We start from the raw sequence: 24,078 nt of genomic DNA on the forward strand, positions 1-24,078 counted from the left end.
GAAGTTGGCAGGATGGCTTGAAAGATGCTGACAACAGGAGAGTGGTATTGAGAATGCTAACACATGCCTGAAATCCCAGCACTCTGGAGACTGAAGCAAGAGCATTGTGAATTTGAGGCTTATCTTGGGAGACAGAGTTAGACTCTATCTTAAAAAACAAAACAGTAGGTAAGAGTGGTTACCACAGAGCCTGATAGTCTGAGTTCAAGCCCTGGAACCTGCAGAAAAATCAACTACAAGTTGTTCACAGACCTCCCCAGATGTGAGCTGTGGCATGCTTGTAAACACGCACACAAAATAAAGACACACATACATAAAATAAATACAAATTAAAATTCTAGAAAGAAAGCTCTTTCTATAGCTCTGGTCAAGATGATGCCATAGAAAGACAAGAAGCCTAAGAAATTAACTTGAAGGTTTGATTTGGTCCCTGCTAGTCCAATAAAAGATGGAAAGTGTTGAACAGTTTTTATGGGCAAAGGTTAAAATTGATGGCAAAACTGGAAATCTCAGGAATATTGTTCTCATTGAAGGCTTGAAGAATAGAAAATACCTTACCAAGAAATGCTTAAGAAGAATCTTGGCATCTGACAAGGAGATCATGACCTTCGTTATTTCCAGACCAGCAGATGAGGCTGGTCAGAATCTGAGGACCATTTGTCCTTTGTTCTTTAATAAAATCCAAGTATGCTACATACAGAAACCTAAAAACAGACTTTAGTTTATCAGGGAATCAAAATCATTGTACTCTAAAAAAACTATAGGAAAAAGTAAATGTTTGATTCTTTCAGTCATGCAGGCGAGTGCTGCAGAACCCAAGCTGGCTCCCTCTGACCTGTTCTCCACTCAGCTGCCATCAGTCAGTCTCACTTCCCTGATGAAACCCCAAGCCTTCGTGGTGTGGCTTTTAAGGGCCTCCACAATGTGTGCCTAGGGTCTGTGTTTTTAGTTTCACCTCCTACAACTGTCCCTCAAGAGTCCTTTGTGCCAGATGGTTGTCAGCCATTCCTGAAAGTATGAAAGGACACGCACACACGCACTTTTAAGGAGCGAGCAGACGATACAAGGCCTTCATCATGGTATTTTCTTTTAAAAAAAAAAAAAAAAAAAAAACTTTTTGGCTTTTTTTTCTATGTTATGAGTATTTTGCATGCATGTATGTATGTGCACATATGTGCTGGTGTAGGAAGAGGTCAGAAGAGGGCACCGAAGCCTCTGGAACTGGAATTAGAGAGTGTGGTGAGCCATCTCTGACACTTAACTGTCACTCAAGCATCAGGGAGTACCTCGGCTCACCAGCCTGAACCTCCAGCCCCTCTGTGCTTGCCTGTGGCTTCCTATTTAGCTAGTAGTCACTTCTGCTTTCTAACATGGAGGCGTCTCCCTGCAGCAGCAAAAAGGGACCATATATGCAGAACCTACATAAAGTAAAACTATATTTAACATGGAAGGAAACCAAGTGAGCTAGAAGCCATCACACACACACACAGAGTCAAAAACATCTGAAATTTTCTTCTTGGCCTCTTGTCATGTTCAGTCATTTTAAAGATTGTGTCTGCCAGCTGTGATAAAGAGCCTCTGGATAGCCTTGTCTCTCTCCTGGTTAACACGTCTTTGTGCCTTTTATCTGAGTCCTATGAAGTCACTGTGAGGCAGCATCCCAGCTCTCCTTTCATATCCTTCCTGTGCCTCCCAGATCTCCCTTGAGCACTATCAGACAGACAGTCCTTTAGTGCAAAACACTGTTCCTAAATTATGTCCCAAAAGCAGACGAAAAGAACACAGAGTTCCACATCTACTAGCTGACACAGAGCCCGCTGACGAGTCAGTCTGCCAAAAGCCGCTTGCTCCTCTCCTATAGCTTTGAGAAAACACAGCAGGTGCTGTACTCCTATGTCTGATATTGCTTCTCCCCAGGACTCGAAGAATTAAGGCATCAGAGATATTTCCTCTCTACAAACCCAAGCAGAACGCTTTATCTCCTCTTAGCCTACACTTGGCAGTCTGTTCTCAGGCAGGCAGTTATGTGTTCAGCAACCGCTTTCATGTTTCAGTCACTGAAGGCGGTGCACTCTGCCTTGGATTTGCATGCCAGGATGACAACCCAGACTGAAAGGAAGACCTTCAATATCATCTTCCTGCACTGGATCAGACTCTGCAAATGAGTCTGAAGATCCAGATCCAATTTCCAGGTGTCTTGCAGTATGATCTCTAGGCAGCTCTTTAATCTTTCTGTACCTCAGGTTTTCCATCCTGGAAAGCAGGGATTGTGTTACTACTGGCCTCCCCTTGAATTCTGACTCTCACTGCTGAATGAGAATATTTATGTTTCTATACATTGAGAAATAGCCAGTGTTTGGAAAAACCAGACTATCAGTACAAGGGGTCACTTCTGTCAGAGCCACCCAGAAATGCAAAAGAGAACCCAGAAGTAATCTCCAGGACAGTCAGCCCTCAAAGAGTTGCTCTGAGGCCCCACCCACTTCGCTGATCACGTGCCTAAGCTAAGCAGCAAAGCAGTACCTTAAGATGCGAGATGTTCAAGCCATTGTTTATTAGGAAATCACCAATTCAGACCTGTGTATGTTATTTCACCTCAGTGCTTAAATTTAGCATTCACTTCTTTCCCCTCCTCCCTTCCTTCTTTTCTGTCGGAATAGGCTCATACTCATGGGAATCCTCCTATCTCAGCTCAAGTGCAAGGATCACAGGCACGAGCCATGTCATTAAAACACTTATTCAATGCTTATCAAAAAAGTATTTCCTAGAAAAGTTAGTGCCTTGTAAAGGTTGCCATGGAATCACTCTGTCCTAGTTAGGGCTTCTCCTGCTGTGATAAAGCACCATGACTAAAAGCAAGTTGGAGAGGAGATGATTTATTGCATCTTGTAACTTTCATGTCAAACTCCATCACCGAGGGAAGTCAAAGCAGGAACTTAGAGGCAGGGACTGATGCAGAGGCCTTGGAGCAGAGCTGCTTGTTAGCCTGTTCCCATGGCCTGCTCAGCCTGCCTTCTTATACCACCTATGACCTAAGCCCTCAGAAAGCACTGCCCACGGTGAGTTGGGTCTTCTCTCATCAATCAAGAAAATGCACCTCGCCGGGCGGTGGTGGCGAACGCCTTTAATCCCAGCACTTGGGAGGCAGAGGCAGGTGGATTTCTGACTTCGAGGCCAGGCTGGTCTACAGAGTGAGTCTCAGGACAGCCAGGGCTACACAGAGAAACTCTGCCTCGAAAAACGAAGGGGGAAAAAAATGCACCTCAGGCTAATCTGGTGGGAATATTTTTATAAATGGAGGTTTCCAAATGATTCTAGCTTATGTCAAATTGACAAAAAATTACCTAGGATAGACCCTATGGTTAAGTTACAACAAAGAATAACAAAAAGTACAACAGGCAAGACAACTGAAGACAAAGGGCTGAGGCTCCCGCTCAGAACAGAGCTCTTGCCTTGTGTGTACAGGCAGAGCTCAATCCTTACCACCATCAAGGAAGGAAGGAAGGAAACATCTAGCTAGATTTAGTAGCACAGTGATCTCGTACTTCAGACACCCCACGAGGAGTTCAAGGAAGATTAAGGGAATAAAGACAGTTTGGGTTATGAAACCATATGGAAGGAGAGAGGACAGAAGGAAGGTTGACCTAAGACTGTTTTTATAAGGGATGGGGAAATGGCACAGTGAGTACAAGTGCTTGCTATGCAATCATGAGGACCTGAGTTCAGATCCCTGACACCCATGTAAAGGCCAATGGAACAGTACATATCTATAACCCCAGCACTGGATGGGATGGAGACAGGTAGGCTCACGGGCTAGCCAGCCTAGCAAATATCAGCAAGCTGCAGGTTCAGTGAAAACTGTCTTAAAAAACAAAGAGGGGTCCAGAGATTTGGCTTGGTGGTTAAAAACCTTTGCTTTTCTTACAGAGAACTTGAATTTGGTTCCCAACACCCACAAAGTGGCTCACAACTGTCTGCAATTCCAGTTCTAGGGGATCCAGTGCCCTCTTCTGACCTCTATAGGCACTGCATGCACATGGTGCACTTACAAATAAACAGGCAAAACACTTGCACATGAAAGAAGGAGGGAGGGAGGGAGGCAGGCTAGCTAGCTGGGCGGTGGTGACACACTCCTTTAGTCCCAGCACTGGGGAGGCAGAAGCAGGAGGATCTCTGAGTTTCAAGCCAACCTGGTTTACACAGCAAGTTCCAGTATAGCTGGGGCTGTTATATAAAGAAACCCTGTCTCAAAACAAACAAACAAATAAATCTTTACTATAATAATTAAGTGGAAGGCACATGCTAGTAATTCCAGCACTCAGGAGACAGAGGCAGGAGGATCTGAGTTTGAGGCCAGACTAGTCTATAGAGTGAGTTCCATACCATGCAGCACCCCACACATACACACAATCTAATCTGTGCTTAAGTGGAACACAATTTTACAATTTTGTTGAGCTACTGGCACATTTCTGAATATAAGCATCCAAGGAACACCTCTAAATGGAATATTAAAATATAAAAGTAATAAATAGTCAGAGTCTGGCTACTTGGGAGTCTGAAGTGGAGAGGATCGCTTGTGCCCATGAATTTTAAATTAGCCTTGATAATACAACCAGATCCCATCTCAAAATGTAAACCAGTAAAAATAAATTAACACTCATCTTGGAAACTTGAAAAGCCCTTTTAATTACCACTCTTTACTCATCTCCCTTTCATCTGTGTCTGTTAACAAGGAAGTTTCCAGCAGTCTGGGCTCCCCACAAGACCGAGTTCCTCTTTTGTCTCAATAAACATCCATCTTGAGTGTCAACTTAATACTAAATTCTATTTCTTAGCTATGCCAAGTTTTAGCCTCTAACAACACATCCAGTGGCCACTAGTCTGCTCAAAACTCCATCTGACACACCATGACACAATGAATCTCATTTTTGGTGACTTTTTAAAAACTATACTTATGGGCTGGAGAAATGGCTCAGCAGTTAAGAGCACTGACTGCTCTTCCAGAGGTCCTGAGTTCAATTCCCAGTAACCACATGGTGGCTCATAACCATCAGTAATGGATTCTGATGCCCTCTTCTGGTGTGTGTGAAGATAGCAATAGTGTAATCACATATAATAAAATTTAAAAAAAACAAACAAACTATACTTATGGGGGAGGGAAGTTCACATATGCCATGGAATGTGTATGGAAGTCAGAGGACAACTTTCATAAGTCAGGTCTCTCCTACCACCAAGCTGGTGCCAGGGATCAAACTCAGGTCCTCAAGCTTAGCGTCAGGCACTGACTGTTACTACTGGAGCATCTCAATGGCCCTGTTGTTTTGTTCTCTGAGACAGAATCTCATGTAGCTCTGGCCTCAAACTCACTATATAGCTGGGAATGGCTTGAATTTCTTCTGGTCCTTCTGCCTCTACTGCTTAACCAGGCTTCATCTTTTGAATCTTTTTTTGTTTTGGGGGGGTTTTGTTTGGTTTGGTTTGGTTTGGTTTTTTGAGATCTTTTGAATCTTAAAAGATACATTTTAGATCCTGATCAAAATGTAGCATGTTCCCATGAGGGATGAGTGGAATACAAGTTAAGAACTATTCTCTGTGACTGTATCCATCACTAGACACATAGAGAACTAGATCAATACAGATCTACAGATCAGCATATCTCCTGAACTGTTAAGTAACATCTACTTCATGCAACTCAGTGTGAAGATTTGAAAGGAGTATTACGGGACTCAAGATGGCACATCAGTTAAGAACTCTAGCAAAAGATGAGCGTTCAGTCTCAGCGCTCACATGGCAGCTCACAACACCTATAACTTGAGCTCTGGGGAATCTGAAGCCCTCTCTTGCTTCCATGGGCATCCCCACACATAAAACATTCATACACACAATTAATACACCATGGGCATCCCCACACATAAAACATTCATACACACAATTAATACACATCATTTTTAAAAAATATTTTTAATTTAAATAAAGCCTAGGAGCTGAAGCGATGGCCCAGTGGTTCCAGGGGACCTGGCCTGATTCCCAGAACCTACCTGGTGGCTCACAACCAACACCTACTCTAGTCCTAAGGGAGCCAATGCCCTCTTCTGTTCTCCACAAACAGCAGACTGCAAGTGGTACACAAACATGCATGAAGGCTAGTCCCAGCACTCAGGACCAAGAGGCAGGCAGATTTACATAAGTCCAAGCCCAGCTTGGTCTACAAAATGAGTTCTAAAACAGCCAAGGCTACACAGAGAAACCCTGCCTCAAAAAACAAAAACAACACAACAACTAACACCAAAAACAAACAAACAAACAAACAAACAAACAAAAAACATGCAGCCAAGACACTCATACACCTAAAATCACAATTTAATTTTTAAAAAGAGTATAAAGCTGCTGGGTGGCGGTGACACACACCTTTAATCCCAGTAGTTGAGAGGCAGGTGGATGGGTCTGAGTTCGAGGCCAGCCTGGTCCACAGAAGGACTTCCAGGACAGCCAGGGCTACACAGAGAAACCCTGTCTTGAAAAAATAAAGATAAAATAAGGAGCATAAAGTGAAGTGTGGTAGCACATACCCACACACCCAGCATTTAGGAGAAGAAGGCAGGAAGATGAGGAGTCTGGAGTTCAGTTATGTATTTTATTTGAAAGCAACCCAGGCCACCTGTGACCTTGTCTTCAAAAAGACATTTTGTTTACACATTTAGAAAATATATTCTGTTAAATCACTGAAAAGTAGCACCTCCAGGGGTTGCAGTGCGGCTCAGAGGTGAAGAGCACTTTTCTCTAGCAGAGGACCCAAGCTCAGTTCCCAGCACGCGAAGACTCACAACTATTTATTATTCCAGTTCCAGGGGATCCAATGCCCTCTTCTGGCCTCTGCAAGGCACCACATGCTCATGGTGCACATATATACACGCGCACAAACAGATATAAAATAAAATAAATCTTTCTTTTAAAAGTAGTCTCTCTATTTGAGAAGCTGAAGCAGGTAAGACTGTGAGCTCAGGGCCAGCTTGGGCTACAGAGCGAGGAAAATCTGTTTCAACAAACAAGGTAATAACAACAAAAAGCTTCTCCTCCTTTCACTGGCTAAAAACTGAGCTCTAGTTGTAACTACACAATGGTAAGCAGAGACAAAAATGAAGAACTGCTCATCAGGTACACCTGATACGTGCCTGAATATTCATGTATAACATACCTGTGTATTCAGGCAACAGGACATGGATATTTTATGGCACATTTGCACTCAAAAGTTAAAAAAAAAAAAAAAAAGATCAAAGATCACCAATTGGGAGCAAGAGGAAATGTTATTCTAAACATCCAAAATTAAACACAGTTCAGAAAGCTAAAAATCTTCTATGTATTTCATATATTAATAATCGCTGGGGCTGGCTGGAGAGATGGCTCAGTGGTTAAGAGCATTGGCTGCTCTTCCAGAGATCCTGACTTCAATTCCCAGCACCCACATGCTGGCTCACAACCATCTGTAATGGGATCCAATGCCCTCTTATGGGGTATCTAAAGACAGCTACAGTGTACTTACATATAATAAATAAATAAATCCATCCTTTGGGCTGGAGTGAGAGGGAGAAGGGAAGGGGAAAATAATCATCAAGGATGAAGGAACTCTGACCGTGCCTGCGTGCTACATGCACCCAAGAACTAGAGGAAGCCATAGTGCAGGGGTCTTCGAGAACTAGAAGAGGACTCAGAGCCTCCCCATTCCCACAGGCCAAACCCCAGAAAACAGAGGCTACAGAAACTAACAGCTCCCACTTGCCCTCCTCTATGTAGTACCAAACAGAGCCTCCTAGAGCCAGAGGGTTCCGAGAACTTTACCTTTCAGCTCAGCAGCTGTGCCAGCCAATTCACTCCATAAACTAATGCAATCCTCAAGCTTGGTCAGAGACGCTTGCTTTTGCAGTGGGCAACAGTCAATGCAGGGACTCATGAGTAACTGGTCAAAGAGCTAAGTTAACTAACTGTTAACTGCTCAGCTCTAAACAAGATATCTGTATCAACCCCCACAAGGCTCAAGGAACATAAAAAGGGGTGGGGATGGGGCAGGAAGACAGTTAAGAGCTGAAGGATGGGCCTGAAAAGACATGACATAGTCTAGTGGTTAAGAGCACTGGCTGCTCTTTCAGAGGTTCCAGGTTCAATTCCTAGCACCCAAGTGGTGGCTCACAACTATCTGTAACTTCAGGCCCAGGGGATCTGATTCCCTCTTCTGGCTCCACAGTCATTGCATACTTGTGGTGTGCAGATATACATGCAGGCAAAACACTCATATACATAAATGACAAAAGAAAGGGAGGGGGGAGGGAGGGAGGGAGGGAGGGAGGAGGGAGGGAGGATGGAAACGAATGCGTTGATGCTGTCTTTGGAACATGACATGGCTGAGGCTCTCGTGGACTCAGTACTTGCACAAGATCAGTGCAGTCAAAATTCCATTGCAGATGAAGGAGGACCTCCTGAGCTCCACCCCTAGCTGAGGTGCTACCAGCAGCTGCTGGCTGCTGGGGCAGGGGAGTGACTTGGGTTGTGGCTGCTGCTAAGCTGCCCATCCTCATGCAGGCAGTGCTAACTGGACTCCGTGGATGTGAGTGTGGGAGGTCAGTGCAGGAAGGACCAGACTGTCCTTCTCAACAGATTCTGATTCTCAAAAACAGACAAAATAGTGAGTGGCACCTAAGTAAGGACACCCAAGGATAGCCTCTGGCCTCCACTCACATGTGTCCGTGTACACAGGCACCTGAGCATACACTAGCACACAAAGACAAGATGTACTATTTGAGGCTACGAGTGTAGGTAAATGGTTGCACAACTGTCCTAGCATGCTCTAGGTTTGATTCTTACCAGCAAGAGAAAAAAACAAAAAGTACCATTTTAATGAAATATTTTGTAAAATATGAAAGCTTTACCACATTGTCAGCAATACACAAGTCAAAGTGTCCTGGTCTCCTATCTACAATGACAAAGAATGCTAACTTACCTTATAGACATAGCTATGAGGAAATACCCATTCCTGAGACTACAGTACCCACTACAGAGAACACCCAACCCTTGTTACCAGAACCCATCCAATTACTTGAAAGGTCATGTAGGTTAAAATGATTTGCCAAGCACAGTGACTCATGCCTGTAATTCCAGCACTCCAGAGGCTGAGGCAGGTGGACTGCTACAAGTCTGAAGCCTGTCTGGGCTATACAATAGGATCCTATCTCAAGAAAATAACAAAACGAATCAAACAAGAATGATTACTTCAAACGTGTTTGACAGGGACTAGGTTTGCTATATGAGGAATGGTATCTGAGAAGGGTCTAAGCAAAGAAATGAAGCAAGTGGAGTTTAAGTAAGAGCGGGAGGATCAATCTAAGAGTCCTGGAACATGACCACACCTACAGCACCCCTCAGATAACAGACACCCTTGGAGGCCCAGCAAGAGCTTCCTGGCTTGGAGCTTGGCCACTCTCCCAGGCCCCCAACTCTGAATCCTGCATCACACTCAGCATATCACTCTTTCTGTCATAACCAGAACATCTCCACTAATGCTTCACCAGCCCAGAATTATAGAACACAAGGACTGGAATGGGCACTGTTAGTGCAGCAACAGCTTCCAGAAGCCCTGGGCAAGCAGCTGTTACACCACACTGAAAGTGCATCATTTGTTCCTCCCAACCATTACGGACACTGCTCACAAATCAAACGCTCCTAACACACTGCTCTTACCCTGAATTCAGACTTCCGTACTGAGGTCTCCTGACTGTCCTGCACACACTCTTCACCATCCTAAGTCCTCCTTCAGGTTCCTTCCTATAACATGCCTTTCCGTTCTTGTTTTTCAAACCTTCATTTTATTTTATTTTATTTTATTTTATTTTTATTTTGGTTTTCTGATACCAGGTCTCAGTATGTGGTCCTAGCTAGCCTGGAACTTCTTATGTACACCAGGCTGTCCTCCAGGTTATGGCAGTTCTCTTGCCTCAGCTTCCAAAAGCAAAGAACACAGTGTATGCCACCTTGCCCAACTTCAAGCTCTTCTCTTTTAAAATTCATATTGACCTATTTATTTTTTTATTTGTATTTGTGTGTGAGTGTAAGTGTGTGTGTGTGTGTGTGTGTGTGTGTGTGTGTGTACAGACATGCATGTAAAGGCCAGAGAGGTCAGTGTCAGGGTCTCCCCAGCCTAGGTACTTCTTTAGAGACTTTACATGACATTCAGATTTCTCCCTTCTCAAGAATCATATAACATTTAATAGTGTATCACGAAATCCAGAGCTTGTAGTCTCTTCTGAACCTGCCCACCTGTAAATGCTCTATAAATAGCTCTATTCACTTATCAGCTCTTACATCATGTTTAGCCAGATTAACATTCCCCAATATACGGACTATGGTTTTATCTGCGAGCCTGCACACGTGTGCACACACTCACGCACACGCACACACAGAGCCACCATCGTTTTCACTGTTAGCATAGTTTATTTTTTAACATTTATCGTAGGTTGTACTAAGTGCTTCACATATCATATTTCATTTAATGATCACAAAGTTGTTTTTTATATTCTTCCTATTTTACCAAAGAAACAAAGGTATCTTTGTTCAAGTAGCATAAAGTGGGGGAAAAATAAATCAGGCTGAGATTCAAGCTAAACTCAGTTTCTCTCAGCTGGCACAAAGCAGGCTGCAAACAACTATTTGTTGCATTATCTTACCTTTTAGTATATGTTAATGGGCTTATCATGCCAGGTGCCCTATGAAGTAAAGTGGGGTAAAAAACTACCCTTTTAGGTCAAGGCCCATCAGTGTAAGAAGGGTCAGTGACTGGCTGTGGATGTTCAACACCTTTGAACACGCCTAACAGTTGTTGGACTCCTCACATTCACCCAAAATGTCATCTACTCTCTCGAATAAAGGTTCCTACATCCCTTCTGAGAGTTCTACCTCAAAGAGGACAAAAGGATTAAAAAACAAAAACAAGCAAACAAACAAACAAAAACCCCCTCAGCTTCAGCCAATATTACCCAAAGTCTGACCTTCAGAGCAGGCCTCCCTGCCCTCCACGGTAATTCTCCAATGTCTCACTTATTAAACACCTCAGCCTTGTGAGGGAAATGACATTTCCTCCACTTTACAAAGAAAATATTCAAGGAAAGGGCACTGTTGATCTGAAGTCATGCGGCCAGTGGCTGCCTCTGACTGCTCTAGTACCCAAGAAGACACTCCCAGGTGGCATCTGGCTTTCCTTGGTCTCACTGGGCTAGAATTAAAATTATGGCAAATTTTCGGAATAATTTACATTTATTGAAATTCACCGGATGTCAACCTTATACGTTCCAGTATCTCTCCTCCATTTATTTGGAATGTACCACGCACAAGGTCACTTCACCTCCCCAACCCCCATCATTTTTTATCCATAAATGAAACTGTTGGTACTATCTACGAAAGAGTAATGGTTTGAGAAGTTACTCAGGCGATCACAGGACACAATGGACACTGTCTGCCATTGGATGGGTACCTAGCAGGTGTGGGTTCCTTTCATCTCGATCCCCATACACCTCGGGGTTCACCCACTACAGCCACGCGACAAGGTGTCCACGAGTCCGGAGGCCCGCACGCGACCTCCAGGGTTCCCAGGTCCCGGGGCCAAGCATGCTGCCATACCTGCATGGAGTCGGCGCTGACGATCTCGCCGCCGAGCCGCTGGCCTAACTGCAGAGCCAGGGTGGACTTGCCAGTGCCAGTAGCCCCGAGAATCACTACAAGTGGCAGTGTTCGCTGCAGGCCGTGGAATCCAGAGCTCACAGGAACCACTCGTGCAGCAGCCGCAGCCGCCATCTTGAAGGCATCTGAGCATGCTCCAAAGCAGCTGTCCCCATGGCAACAGTCAGTGCGCCGGCGCGGATCTCCGGCTCAGAACGGTGGGGAGGTGGGGGAGGGTGCAAAGGAGGAGGAAACTGCGGGACAAAGGTACCAAGCTTGGGAGGACCATGACGTAACTGCTTTCGACTAACTGAGATTAGCCCAAACGACTTGCTTTCTCAAAGGAGATGGCAGCCCATCTAAAATATTTCTGTCTACATTGCGTCCAGGCACCCACTTCTTTTTCCTCATAGCATTAATTCAAGGATAAAACTGTATAACTGGCCTCTGGTTTATTGTCTGAGTTCTACTACAGGCTGTTAGTTTCACAAAAACAAGAAGCACATTCTGACTAGGTCATTGCTGAATCTCCTGACCCTAGCACAGGCACCCAATAATGATCCTACTTAGCTAATGGATCTAATAAGCTCGGCATTCTTCAAAATCAGGTCTGTCCAATTCTCAGTCAAGGGCATGACTCTAATGTTTTAATTCCACAGTCATTTAGACACAATCAGAAAGCAGGAACAACTCTCCATTGGCATAAAGCAGTCAAGAGATAGGCTAAAAGCAAAAGAACAAGCAAGTGAGCAACAACCCAGAAACTAGAAGAGGAAATGGAAGAAAAACAAAGGATAGAGCAGATACAAGTGAGGGAAAGAAAAATCAGAATCAAAGATGACCAAAATTCAAGATTCCACACACCACTTTAAGAAATGGCTTTAGAGGTCCAGAGAGATGACTTAGCAGGTAAAGTGGCCTGCTGCCAGATCTGACGACCTGAGTTCAACCTCCAGGATCCACATGGTGGAAGGAGAGAGCTGATACTGACCTTTGTGTACGCACGCATGCATGCACGCACGCACGCACTGAAGTTTAAGTGCGTGTTAATTAAGAAAGAATGGTTATAGAACCAGATGAACCTAGATTCAAATTCCAGCTCTCAGACTTATCATCTGAGAGCTGGTTAATTCTCATCAGAATTAATTCCATTGACATCATTGCTTTTCTCCTTGTCTGAAGATTGAACCCAGGGCCCCCTGGGTGCTGAACATACAAGATAGCACTGAGCATACCTCAGACCCTTACCTCACCTCTTAACCTCAGCAATTTTATCTTTCTATTCTTCTGAGGGTTGCCATAAGGGAAAGGTGAAATAATGTCTGGAAAGTGCTTGCTTCAAATGCACTGGCACATAACAACCACCATTTGTTGAACAGTTTGTGTTATTATAATTGTACAATCCCATCTGCCTCCCTAAAGAAGTAAAAGCAAAAGCCCGAGGGCAGAGACTCTTTCAATAACATGTAACGATACTTAAATACCCCTTCTGCTAACCTCTATCGAATTGGGCACTTTAAGGGGTCTGAGGATGCAGGTTTAGTGGTAGAGCATTTGCTTAGTAAGCATGGGACTCTGAGTTCAGTCAGCACTTGGGAAGGGGGCGGGGCATAACCGCTTTTTCTCTGAGACTGCTTCTGTCTAGCTCCCAAGTAAACCCAGGACTTACCCTGTCAGAGTATTCTGATATGTTTTGTAATGTGGTGGCATGAAGTGGCAGGAGGGGGTGCCTTAGCATGGGCTCACTGAGCTCCCCCCCCCCCGCCAAGGTCTAGTATAAAATGAAGTTTATTTGGGGGCATGGGAAAGGAGGATGAGAAGGGAGTGAAGGCAGAGAAAGAAAGGGGACAGAGAAGGACAGAAAGGGAGAGGAAGGAGAAAGAAGGGAAGAGGCTGGCTGGGAACATGTGGAGGAACAGGGGCAGTGAAAGAGGCAAGAGAGAGAGAGAGAGAGAGAGAGAGAGAGAGAGAGAGAGAGAGAGAAACTGAACAGTCCTTTTAAAAGTGAGCCAGACTCCTACCTGACTGTTGCTAGGTAACTGTTGGACAAAGCCTAGGAGAAAAGCTAACATAGTCTCCCCACACACCCCAGAAATGCAGAGTATATCACCAGCCTACCTAGAATGACTGCCATTATATTTTTCATCACTTCAATCTCCTTAGGCTAAATGGCCACTCTCCTAGACCTAGGCTAAACCACGTAGCTACACATATTGTTTGGGAGAACTCCCATTCCTAGTCCTTGGTCCCCGAGATCTCCTTTACTCAATCCAGGCTATTTTATGGAAAGCCTTGTTCTCTCTAATTTGTGGTACCCACCCGGGGCTGAGTTTAAAATAGAGATGTGTGGCCACATATCCGGCAGACACTCTCACATGATGGTTGTTAACTGTAGAGCCTTTGCCTGGAGACTTTCAGAGGGTACGGTTACCATGACAACCACCAGAAAGATGGCAGGCCAGAGGAATGATGTACATAAAGAGAAAAGGGAGGCTGATTTCAGGATGACAGTCTGACGATGACAGACTATGCTCACTCACAGATAGGCTTACACTGTCCAAGTCATGACCAGGTGACTGTTACTAGAGAAAGAGAGAAACAGGAGGGAAACATTTACCACCAAGAGACCAGAAGAGGAAGAGGCTCGTTACCAAGGCAACTGGAGAGAAAGGAATGAAAAAAAAAAAAAATAGGGCTTCACCACAGCAGCAGAAAATTGCTTCTAGCCAAGCAACACAGGGCTGTTGCTATAGTAACAAGGAGAACAGGGATCCTGTAGACCATGGGGAGAATTATCACTGAAATGCTGAGCAGCAAAGACTCCTAAATCAGAATGGAGCCTGTGGTCCAAAACAAATGAGGAGAAGGAAGAAAAAACATCCCGCCGTTTCCATTCATCGCATTTTTACTGGTCCTACCAAAAGAAAATAAGAGCGTCTTAAACCACCCCTCCCTGATTTGTAGTTCCACTGCAGTGGTCTTCTGAACTCTGAATTATACTAAAAACAGTTCCTGAAAGATATCCTGTGATTCAAAATTCTGATCAGAGGCATTGTGTCAGAGGGAAAACTAGGGAATGGAAGCGTATGACCCAGAGATGTTTAGTACTTCTGAAATAGCAACAACAGCAGAAAGCCTTCTGACAGGAGCATTGCAGGGTAATAAGGGAAAGAAAAAAAAAAAAAAGCACAGGGAGCTGGGAGAGTTGTTTGTACTCAATCCCAGGTATTGAGCTTAACCACTCTCTTTCATGAGACCAGGTGAGAAGGAACTCACTCTATTCTGAAATGATGCTCAAGAGAAAAGAATATGCATGTCGCTTGAAGCATGTGTACATACCTCAGGAAGAAGGCTGTTGCAGAAGCTCACCTCTAGTGTACTCTATGCATCATGCTCAGGCTATTGCAAACAAAGAAATCCTGGAGGGGTTTTGTTTGTTCGTTTGTGTGGTGCTAGAGAAAAAACCCAGGGGGCGTCCATGTTTTCTAGGCAGGTACTGTACTACCAAACTAAACCTTTTGCCAAGAAATCCTATTTTTGTTTATTTCTGAAGCAGAATCTCCCTATTTAGCCCAGGATGGTACTGAACTCAACATCCTCCTAGCTCTGCCTCCCAAACACTGGCATTAGAAGCATGGGCACCATGACAGGCTTTCAGACATTTTAGTTTTAAATTGAGGGTGGCAAATACTTATAGTCCCAGTATTCAGAAGTCTGAGACAGCAGGATTATCACTAGTTTGAAGCCAGCCTGGACTACCACTTGGTACTTGGTAGCAGGTACCAAGCCAGCCAGGTCTGCATAGTAAGACATGCATGGTCTGAGCACCCATCCCTATCTTTCCTCCAAAAAAGAAACCTTGGGCCGGGCGGTGGTGGCGCACGCCTTTAATCCCAGCACTTGGGAGGCAGAGGCAGGCGGATTTCTGAGTTCGAGGCCAGCCTGGTCTACCCGAGTGAGTTCCAGAACAGCCAAAGGCTATACAGAGAAACCCTGTCTCGAAAAACCAAAAAAAAAAAAAAAAAAAAAAAAAAAAAAAAAAAAAAAAAAAACCAAAACCAACCTTGGTTTTCAAGGCAAAAATGCCAAGATAGATTGAATTTGGAAGAGTACATTAAACATACGGGATTCAGGTCCTAGGAACACCCAGGTTACTTAGAAGGCGGTGAGTCCCTCTTAACCTTCTGAAATCCCAAGGATAGCCGCCTAATTTTCACAATGTGTGTGTTTCCCTGGGAGAAAGCATATAAGTCTGTGTACCTTTCTCACCATCTTTAAAAAACAAAGAATAGTACATGGGATAGGGTGGGTATGTTGAAATGGCAGAAAGAAGAAAAATGGGGTGCAGAAAGAAAATGGTGATTCATGCATGCTCATTACATTATCTCCAGTTCTCTTATAGATGTGTGTGTGTGTGTGTTGTATGTATACACAAGTGTGTGCGGGTGAACATGAATATATGTGGAGGCCAGAGATTGACATAGGTGTCATCCTTAGTTACCCTCAAACTTTTTTTTTGAAACACAGTCTCTCACTGAACCTGAGGCTCACCAGGTTGTCTAGACTAGCTGGCCACAAACTCCAGGAATCCTCCTGTCACTGTTGAGGTTCCAGGCACATACCACCATGCCCAGCTTTTTATGTGGATGCTGGGAACCTGAACTGAGGTCCTTATGTTTGCATAGCAAGCACCTTCCTGACTGAGTCATCTCCCCAGCCCCCAAATAATCTTAATTTTGGGGGGAAGGAAAACAAGAAGACAAAAGATGAAGCCATTGGAGTAGAGGGCTCATCTAAAGCAGATCATGTAGAAGACAAATATTTTAGATGAATTCTGGAAGATATTCTTGTGTTCAGAGAAGAAAAATGAACAGGCCATGGGAATCTTGAATTGTTGGTCTTCAAGGTGAGAAAGCAGGCTCAAAAGCAAACACACTGGGCATGGTGGCACATGCCTGTAATGTCAGCACTTGGAAGGCAAAGACAGAGGCAGAGGCAGGCAGATCTCTGTGAGTTCAATGCTAGCCTGGTCTACAGGGTGAGTTCAGGCTAGCCAGGAATAGATAGGAGACAATCTTAGGGTTTTACTGTTGTGAACAGACACCATGACCAAAGCAACTCTTATAATGACAACATTCAGTTGGGGCTGGCTTACAGGTTCAGAGGTTCAGTCCATTATTATCAACGTGGGAGCATGGCAGCATCCAGGCAGGCATGGGGCAGGAGGAGCTGAGAGTTTTACATCTTCATCTAAAGGCCATTAGGATAAGACTGGTTCCCATGTGGTTAGGAGGAGGGCCTCATTGCCCACCCCCACAGTGACACACTTCCTCCAACAAGGCCACACCTACTCCCAAAAGGCCACACCTCCTAATGGTGCCACACCCTGGGTCAAGCATATTCAAACCACCACAGAGACTCTGTCTCAAAAAAGGGGGTGGGGGGCCATTAGCTTTTTAGTACAATCTAAGATCCCCTTCAGCCTAATTCAATCTTATATATCTCAAAGAAAAAGTATTTCCTATGGGAAATATTTCATAGTAAACTTAGTGCCTAAATTTACATTTAATTTATAGTGCTCCCACAACAAATTACCACAAACTGGGTGGCTTAAAATGAGAAATTAATTTTTTTATGGTTCTAGAGGCCAAAAATCTAAAGTCAAGCTGTCTGAAGGCTCTGCCCCTGTGTTCTCTCTCTCTTTTTTTTTTTTTTTTTTTTTTTTTTTTTTTGGATTTTTCGAGACAGGGTTTCTCTGTGTAGCCCTGGCTGTCCTGGAACTCACTCTGTAGACCAGGCTGGCCTCGAACTCAGAAATCCACCTGCCTCTGCCTCCCAAGTGCTGGGATTAAAGGCGAGCACCACCACCGCCCGGCCTGCCCCTGTGTTCTCTATAGGGAAGGATATATAGTTTGCCTCTTTTTGCTTTAGGTAGTTGCCAGGAACCCTTCCTGTTCCTTGGTTTCTGGCCATATAACCCCAATCTCGGTCTCTTTCACATGGGCTGTTTCCCCTCTTTGTACCTGTCTTAATTGCCTTCTCCTTAAGACAGAAGTGATGCAGAATCACATCACTTGAGTTACATCTGAGTCTTAACTTGAGGACACCTGCAAAGCCTCTATTTCTAAATAACACTCACAGGTTCTGTCTGGTCCAGATGGGTGGAGTAATCACAGTTGTTACATTGTTTCTGAGTCGTTGTTTGCACTCAGGACCGGTCTGTTGAAATTTGGGACATCGTAATTGCTCAAAATAAGCGAAAGGAAGAAAAGAGTAGTACACTCCCTTTGTTCTAGTTTGTGTTCTACCAAGTGGTGTCACAGAGTTTGCTCCAGAGCATAGCAGAATAATCTCAGAGACAACATGTTCAGCCCTGTAGGAAATCTGTACAATCAGGGTGGTGGAGAGTCAGAAAGTACAGACCATCAGAAAGACTTTCCCATCCTAAGCTCCTATGTATTTCAAACTCTCTCTCCTTGTCACACCTCTTTCTGTCACCCTTTCTCTGTCTCTTGGGTGACATTCTGGGTTGCACACATCTTTATGTCTTTGTGAATTTCAAACTTGTGTCTTCTATTGAAGTTCTTTAAATTTTTGTATTATGTCTTATTTTTTCATTGTGTGTGCACGCATGTGGGTATGAGCTATGGTGTGTGTGAGAAAGGCTGAGGACAGCTTTCAGGACAAGTTGGTTATCTCCTACTGTGTGGGTCGAAGGGACTGAACTCAGTCCTCAGGTCTGGCAGCAAGCGCCTTTAGCAGCTGAGCCACTTCATCATTGAAATCATTTGTTGTTGTTGCTATTGTTTATGTTTTGAGGGTTGGTCTTTTTATGTAGCCCTGGTTGGTCTCAAACTCGTGACAACCTAACTGACTTGGTCTGCCAAATATTAGGTCAAACTCCTCCAAAACTTGTATTTTCAGCTTTCTGCTGGGTGCTTCACTTCTGGTGACACCATCAATCAGTCTTAGTGTGCTCTAAACCACAATCAGTTTTCAGTTTCTTCCCTTGATTTCCCTCCCCCTCCTCCTCCTCCATGTGGTGTGTGTGTGTGTGTGTGTGTGTGTGTGTGTTTATATATTGCTTAGGCCAAAGCTCAGTGTGTGTTCTTCTCTCTCTGTTTCCCCCTTACCCCCCACCCCCTTGTGTATGTATGTGTGTGTGCATGTGCATGTGCATGTGTGTGTGTGTGCACTGCTTAGGCCGGAGCTGAGAACTTGGTGCTCTTCAGGCAAATGCCCCTATTGAGCTACATCCTCAGCTTCGACTCCCTTTTCAAAGACTTTCAAGTGGATGTTTGCCTCCACCAGGATCCCCTCAGAGACCTAATGCGACTCTAATTTGTCAAAATGAGAGTGCTGAGCTAGTGCAGATGATACATGGTAAAGGGTGCCAGATTGCTCTCCTCAACCTAGATCTAGTACAAACTTCCCAACTGCTTCTTGATCCTCCCCGATCCCAGAACATGTTCCTCTCCAAGTACATTTAAATATACTACCTGTGCAAGGACTTTATTAGTGGGATAGCCACTGAAATTCTTTCCTCCTTCTGAGTCTGCAGGCCTTGTCTGTGACCCTGTGAATAGGCTCTTGAACAGTGTGCCTGACTAGTTTTATGTCAGCTTGACATCTGAGAGGAAGGAGCTTCAATTGAGAAAATGCTCCTATAAGTCTGGGCTATAGACATACATGTGGAGCATTTTCTTATTTACTAACGAGGAAGGGCCCAGTCCATTGAGGGTGGGGCCACCTCTGGGCTGGTGGTCTTGGGTTCTAAAAGAAAACAGGCTGAGCAGACCATGATGAACAAGCCAGTAAGCAGCACTCCTCTGTGTCTCTGCAACAGCTTCTGCCTCCAGGTTGCTACTGGGTTTGAGTTTCTGCCCTGGCTTCTCTCCATGGACTGTGACTCAGGATATGTAAGCCAAATTAACCCTTTCTTCCCCGAGGTGCTTTTGGTCATGATGTTTCATTATAGCAATATTAACCCTAACGAAGACAAACTTCCAGAAGGGAGAAAACAGAGCTACGAGTCCTGCTGCACACATTGCTATTACCACATGGGAGATGAAAGTCTAAGTACCTGTACCAATGCTTTCCTATGTATCATCTCCACTAGCTTGCTTGCCTATTATCAGTACAAATTCAGGATCCGACCCTAACCTTCTGTGACAGTCTTGGGGGTGGGGATACACACAGAGGTTTGGGAACCAGTTTTTTGAGCCAGGCCTGATGAGGCAGGCCTGGAACTCTAGCTTCACAGAAAGCCAAAGCAAGAGAATGGCAGGTTTGAGACCTGCCTGGACAATTTGGACGGACCTATCTCAAAATTAAAGTTTTAAAGAGTTGGCTAGGTAGTGATGTCACACGCCTTTACTCCCAGCATTCAGGGAGCAGAGGCAGGTGGATCTCTCTGAGTTTGAGGCCAACCTGGTCTACAAAGAGAAGTTTCAGGGCAGTCAGGGCTTCAAAAAGAAACCCTGTCTCCAAAATAAGAGAGCACCAAGCATGGTTGAGCCCCCATCTGCAATCCCAGCACCTTGGGAGGCTGATAAAGGAGGATCACTGTAAATGCTAAGACAATTTGATCTAATAGTAAGTTCCAGGCTAGTCCAGGTTACTGAGTGAGAGCTTGCCTCAAATGAATGAAGAGTCTAGATAGAATAAGTGAATGGAGTCAATTTGCTATGTGTGTCTAAGGCACCAAGTGCCCTATGAGGTACAACGGAGGATGTAAAACAGGCTTATAGACATAGAGCTTCTGCCTACTGTGGGCCCTGGATGCTGGGGACCAGTCAGAGGCTCGGGCCTTTGCTCTTACCTTCTTTCTCAGCCTATATCACTCACATTGGTGCTGCCTGACTGATGATTCATCACCATGCGAGTACACTAGTGTGGGCACTAGAGACTGTGTAGGGTCAGAGGTCAGTTTCCTTCAGACACCATCCCCAGGGTCTCTCCCTGAGACCTGGGTCTTGATGATCTGGCTAGGCTGTCTGGCCATCCACCTGTCTCTATTTCCCTCAGCCCCCAGCACTGGGATTGCAAACACATGCCACCATGCATGGCTATTTGCTTTTAAATGGGTTCTAAAGATTGAGGCTCAGATCTCCATATTTGTAATATGTGCTTTACCCACTGAGCCATCTTCCCATCCCTTGCCAGAAAGATTTCTCATTTTTCCAGCTCCTCTGCCCATTGTCTTGCATATATGACTAATCTGGTCTAGCGATGGTGGCAAACCCCTTTCATCCTAGCCCTCAGGAGAAAGAGGCAGGCAGATCTCTGAGTTCCAGGCCAGTCTGGTCTACAGAGTTAGTACCAGAATAGCCAGGGCTACATAGAGAGACCCTGACTCAAAGGGGGGAAAAAAAGACCAATTTGTTGTCTAAGCATGGCTTAATTAAAAAAAAAAAAAAAAAAAAAAAAAAAACCCTCAATATGTATGGATGTTTTGCTTGTATGTATGTCTGTGCAGGATGTGCATGTATGACTGAGGCCTGTGGAGGTCAGGAGAGTCCCCTGAGACTGGAGTAACAGGCAGTTGTGGGCTGTCATGTGGGTGCTGGAAATACAATTCTGGTCCTCTGGAAAAGCAGCCAGTGCTCTTAACCTCTTGAGCTGTCTCTCCAGCCCACTAAATTAGCTCGTTTATATGGCTTCGACAATATCAACCATTTACTGAATAGCTACCGTTGTTCACAACAACCTAATTAGAGAGATGCTATTATTTTTACCTTTTTTTCAGATTTTAATCGTTAGGAAAATTGGAGCCAGGCAATGTTGTTAGTAACTTGCCAAAAGTCATACAGCTAGAAAAACGCAGAGCCAAGGTTTGAAATTGAGGTCTATAGGAACTGAGTGGCCTCTTAACTATACTTTTTCCCCTCAAGTTTGAAGACAATCCAGTGTTTGCCAGGCTCCTACTAGATCCCTGGCGCTGTGCCTAATCATTTAATAGCACATCTGATTAAAGACTTTAAGAACATATTTATATTTCCTTGCCAAGAGAATGGTAACATTAATATAGTTTATCCTTTTGACAGAGTAGTTCTAAATAAACAGACATTAACAAAAGGCTGCCCACTGGCTTTGCAGTAGGAAGGTCCATACTAAGGGAACTTTAAACTGATACATTTAGATACTTTGCTGGCCTATCCAGTCACTCAATCCTCAGTGGTTTCTGGTTATCTTATCCCTAGAAGGAAACATCTCCAGCACTCCTGACCCCCTTCCTCTTCTAACTCGAACATTCTGGAGCACGGGGATCTCAGGAGCACCTTTGGCCAATTCAGATCAAATAAGATAGTCTACCACATCTCAGTCCCTCCAACCCCCTTAACTACCAGTTGGAGCAGGAGTTAAGCACTCTCCGTGCCTGGCATTGCCACGTCCTTTGTTGGGTGCAACTTTTCCACGGCCCCTTGATGCGTGCATACCAAGATAGGTGTGCAGCCCTGTAGGTATTCCGTTCAGAGGCAAACCTAATTTGTAGAAACCACTCTCTGAAATCCAGGAATAAACTCTTGGTTATTTTCAGACAAAGACAGAGGTAGGAGTTTGTAGAAACGAGCTAGGAAGGAGCTTAAAATACTTCACATTCCAGAAACTCCCTCCCTTCCCCCCAAGGAGGAGGCTTTATTCCCACCCCTTTCTCAGCCAACTTGACTCAGAGCTAGCTAGCAGCTGGTACTGTGTGAGTTTAGATAATGACTTTGCTACCTCGGAACTCTCCACTTTGCTTATCTGGGAAAAGGGACCGCCACAGCCTGCTGCTCTCCAGGTTACTGTAAAGACGAAGAGCTGCAAAGAAGACTTCTGAAGACTTTCCCCTGGCTCCTTATCATTCTAGGGATGTCAAGGTGTGGTGATGGCGGTGTCATTCTACAAACCAGTCTCTAGACAAATGGCTTCTGAATAGCATACAACTCAAGGGTATCAGGTCCTGGATTCTATTCCTAGCACTATCAAATACACCAAAATCAATAAAGAAGTCATTGGGAGTTTTAATTTGTCTTTTCTTGTGTGCATCGGTGGTTGTATTGTCTGCATCTGTATCTGAGAGGATGCCGGGTCCCCTGGAACTGGACAGCTGTGAGTTGGCATATTGGTGCTGGGAACTGAACCCCGGCCTTCTTCCAGGGAACCACTTGAGTCATCTCTTCGGCCCCAGAGAGTTTTAAGAAAAGCAGTAACCCCAGCACTCTAGAGGTGGAGGGGGTGAGTGTCAGGAGTTCAAGGTCATACTTAACTACACAGTGAATCCCAAGACCCCTGGTCTGTCTCATAAACCATCTTGGGTCTGGAGAGATAGCTCAATGGTTAAGAGCACTGGCTGCTCTTTTTTTCAGAGGACCCACAATCAGTTCCCTGTACTACATGGCTGTTCACAACTGTCTGTGACTCCAGTTCCTGGGTGTCTGAAGCTGTCTGTGGCTTCTGTGGACCCCCACACACATATGGATGGTACGTGCAGGCAAATATTCATACATATAAAATAGAAATAATAAATACATCCTTAAAAATTAAAAAGAAAGAAAAGTTTTCTGAAATATCTTCTTAGGTTCTAGGTGTGTGTGGCATGGAGGCAGTTGGTCCAGAGAGAGCAGCCAGAGGGAAAGTTTACTGGATAAAAGATCAGGCTTGTAGGACATGATTTTACTATATGACTTTGGGCAAGAAAAACATACTGAGCTCCAGTACAAAATGGCGGCTACTGCTTACTTACCAGGCAGTGGTGAAGATCACCTTGGCAAGCTGAGGAGTTTTTTGTTTGTTTTTGATGCTGCCTGGGATTGAATTTAGAGATTTGCACATTCAAGGTAAGTGTTCCACTACCGGGCTATATCCCAAGCCCCAAGAGAAGCTTCCAGAAGCTTCTTGACCCTATTTCAGGCTCCACAGGCATCTAGGCATCAGGCAGGCAATAAGACCCGGAGTGTAAGGGAGAATTAGTGTAGACGAGCAGATTTCTCTAACCATGATGCTCATGGCCTTTTCAACAGCAACTGTTTCCTTTCCCCAGAGGGTGTGTTTGGAGTAAAACTAACCAACCCCATCTACAGATGTTACAGATGTTGCAGTGTAGCAGGCTAATCATGGAACATTTGTTCCACTTCTTCCCAGAAAGAGCCAGGCTACTCCAGAACTGTAACTTTTGCTACTGTTATGAATCAAAATGTAAATACCAGCTATGCAAGATATCAGACATGTGACGCCTGTGAGAGGGTCCTTCGACCCCCAAAGGGGTCACAACCTCCCTCACCTTCTTCATCTGTAGCCTTGGCAAAGTGACATTGGCTTCATCCACTGTGAGGCAATGAGCAATGCTCCATGAGGAAGAGTCACTGACATATCCTCTCAACTTTCATTTACATC

General features: G+C 44.6%; 1 protein-coding gene and 1 pseudogene across 1 annotated transcript in view; one reads left to right on the forward strand and one right to left on the reverse strand.

Annotated features, from left to right (window-relative positions):
* Window positions 1-11,853, reverse strand: part of Trit1 (tRNA isopentenyltransferase 1) — a 44,668-nt gene extending 32,815 nt beyond the window's left edge. Inside the window, exon 1 of the mRNA XM_076934266.1 lies at window positions 11,662-11,853. Coding sequence (XP_076790381.1) covers window positions 11,662-11,835 — 174 coding nt within the window. The 5' untranslated portion in view covers window positions 11,836-11,853. The remainder of the gene's footprint in view (window positions 1-11,661) is intronic.
* Window positions 373-675, forward strand: LOC117708347 (ribosomal protein eL22-like 1 pseudogene; annotated as a pseudogene).
* Window positions 11,854-24,078: the final 12,225 nt, after the last annotated feature.

This window comes from Arvicanthis niloticus, chromosome 5 (assembly GCF_011762505.2).
Source record: "Arvicanthis niloticus isolate mArvNil1 chromosome 5, mArvNil1.pat.X, whole genome shotgun sequence".
NCBI classification, from domain to species: Eukaryota; Metazoa; Chordata; class Mammalia; order Rodentia; family Muridae; genus Arvicanthis; species Arvicanthis niloticus.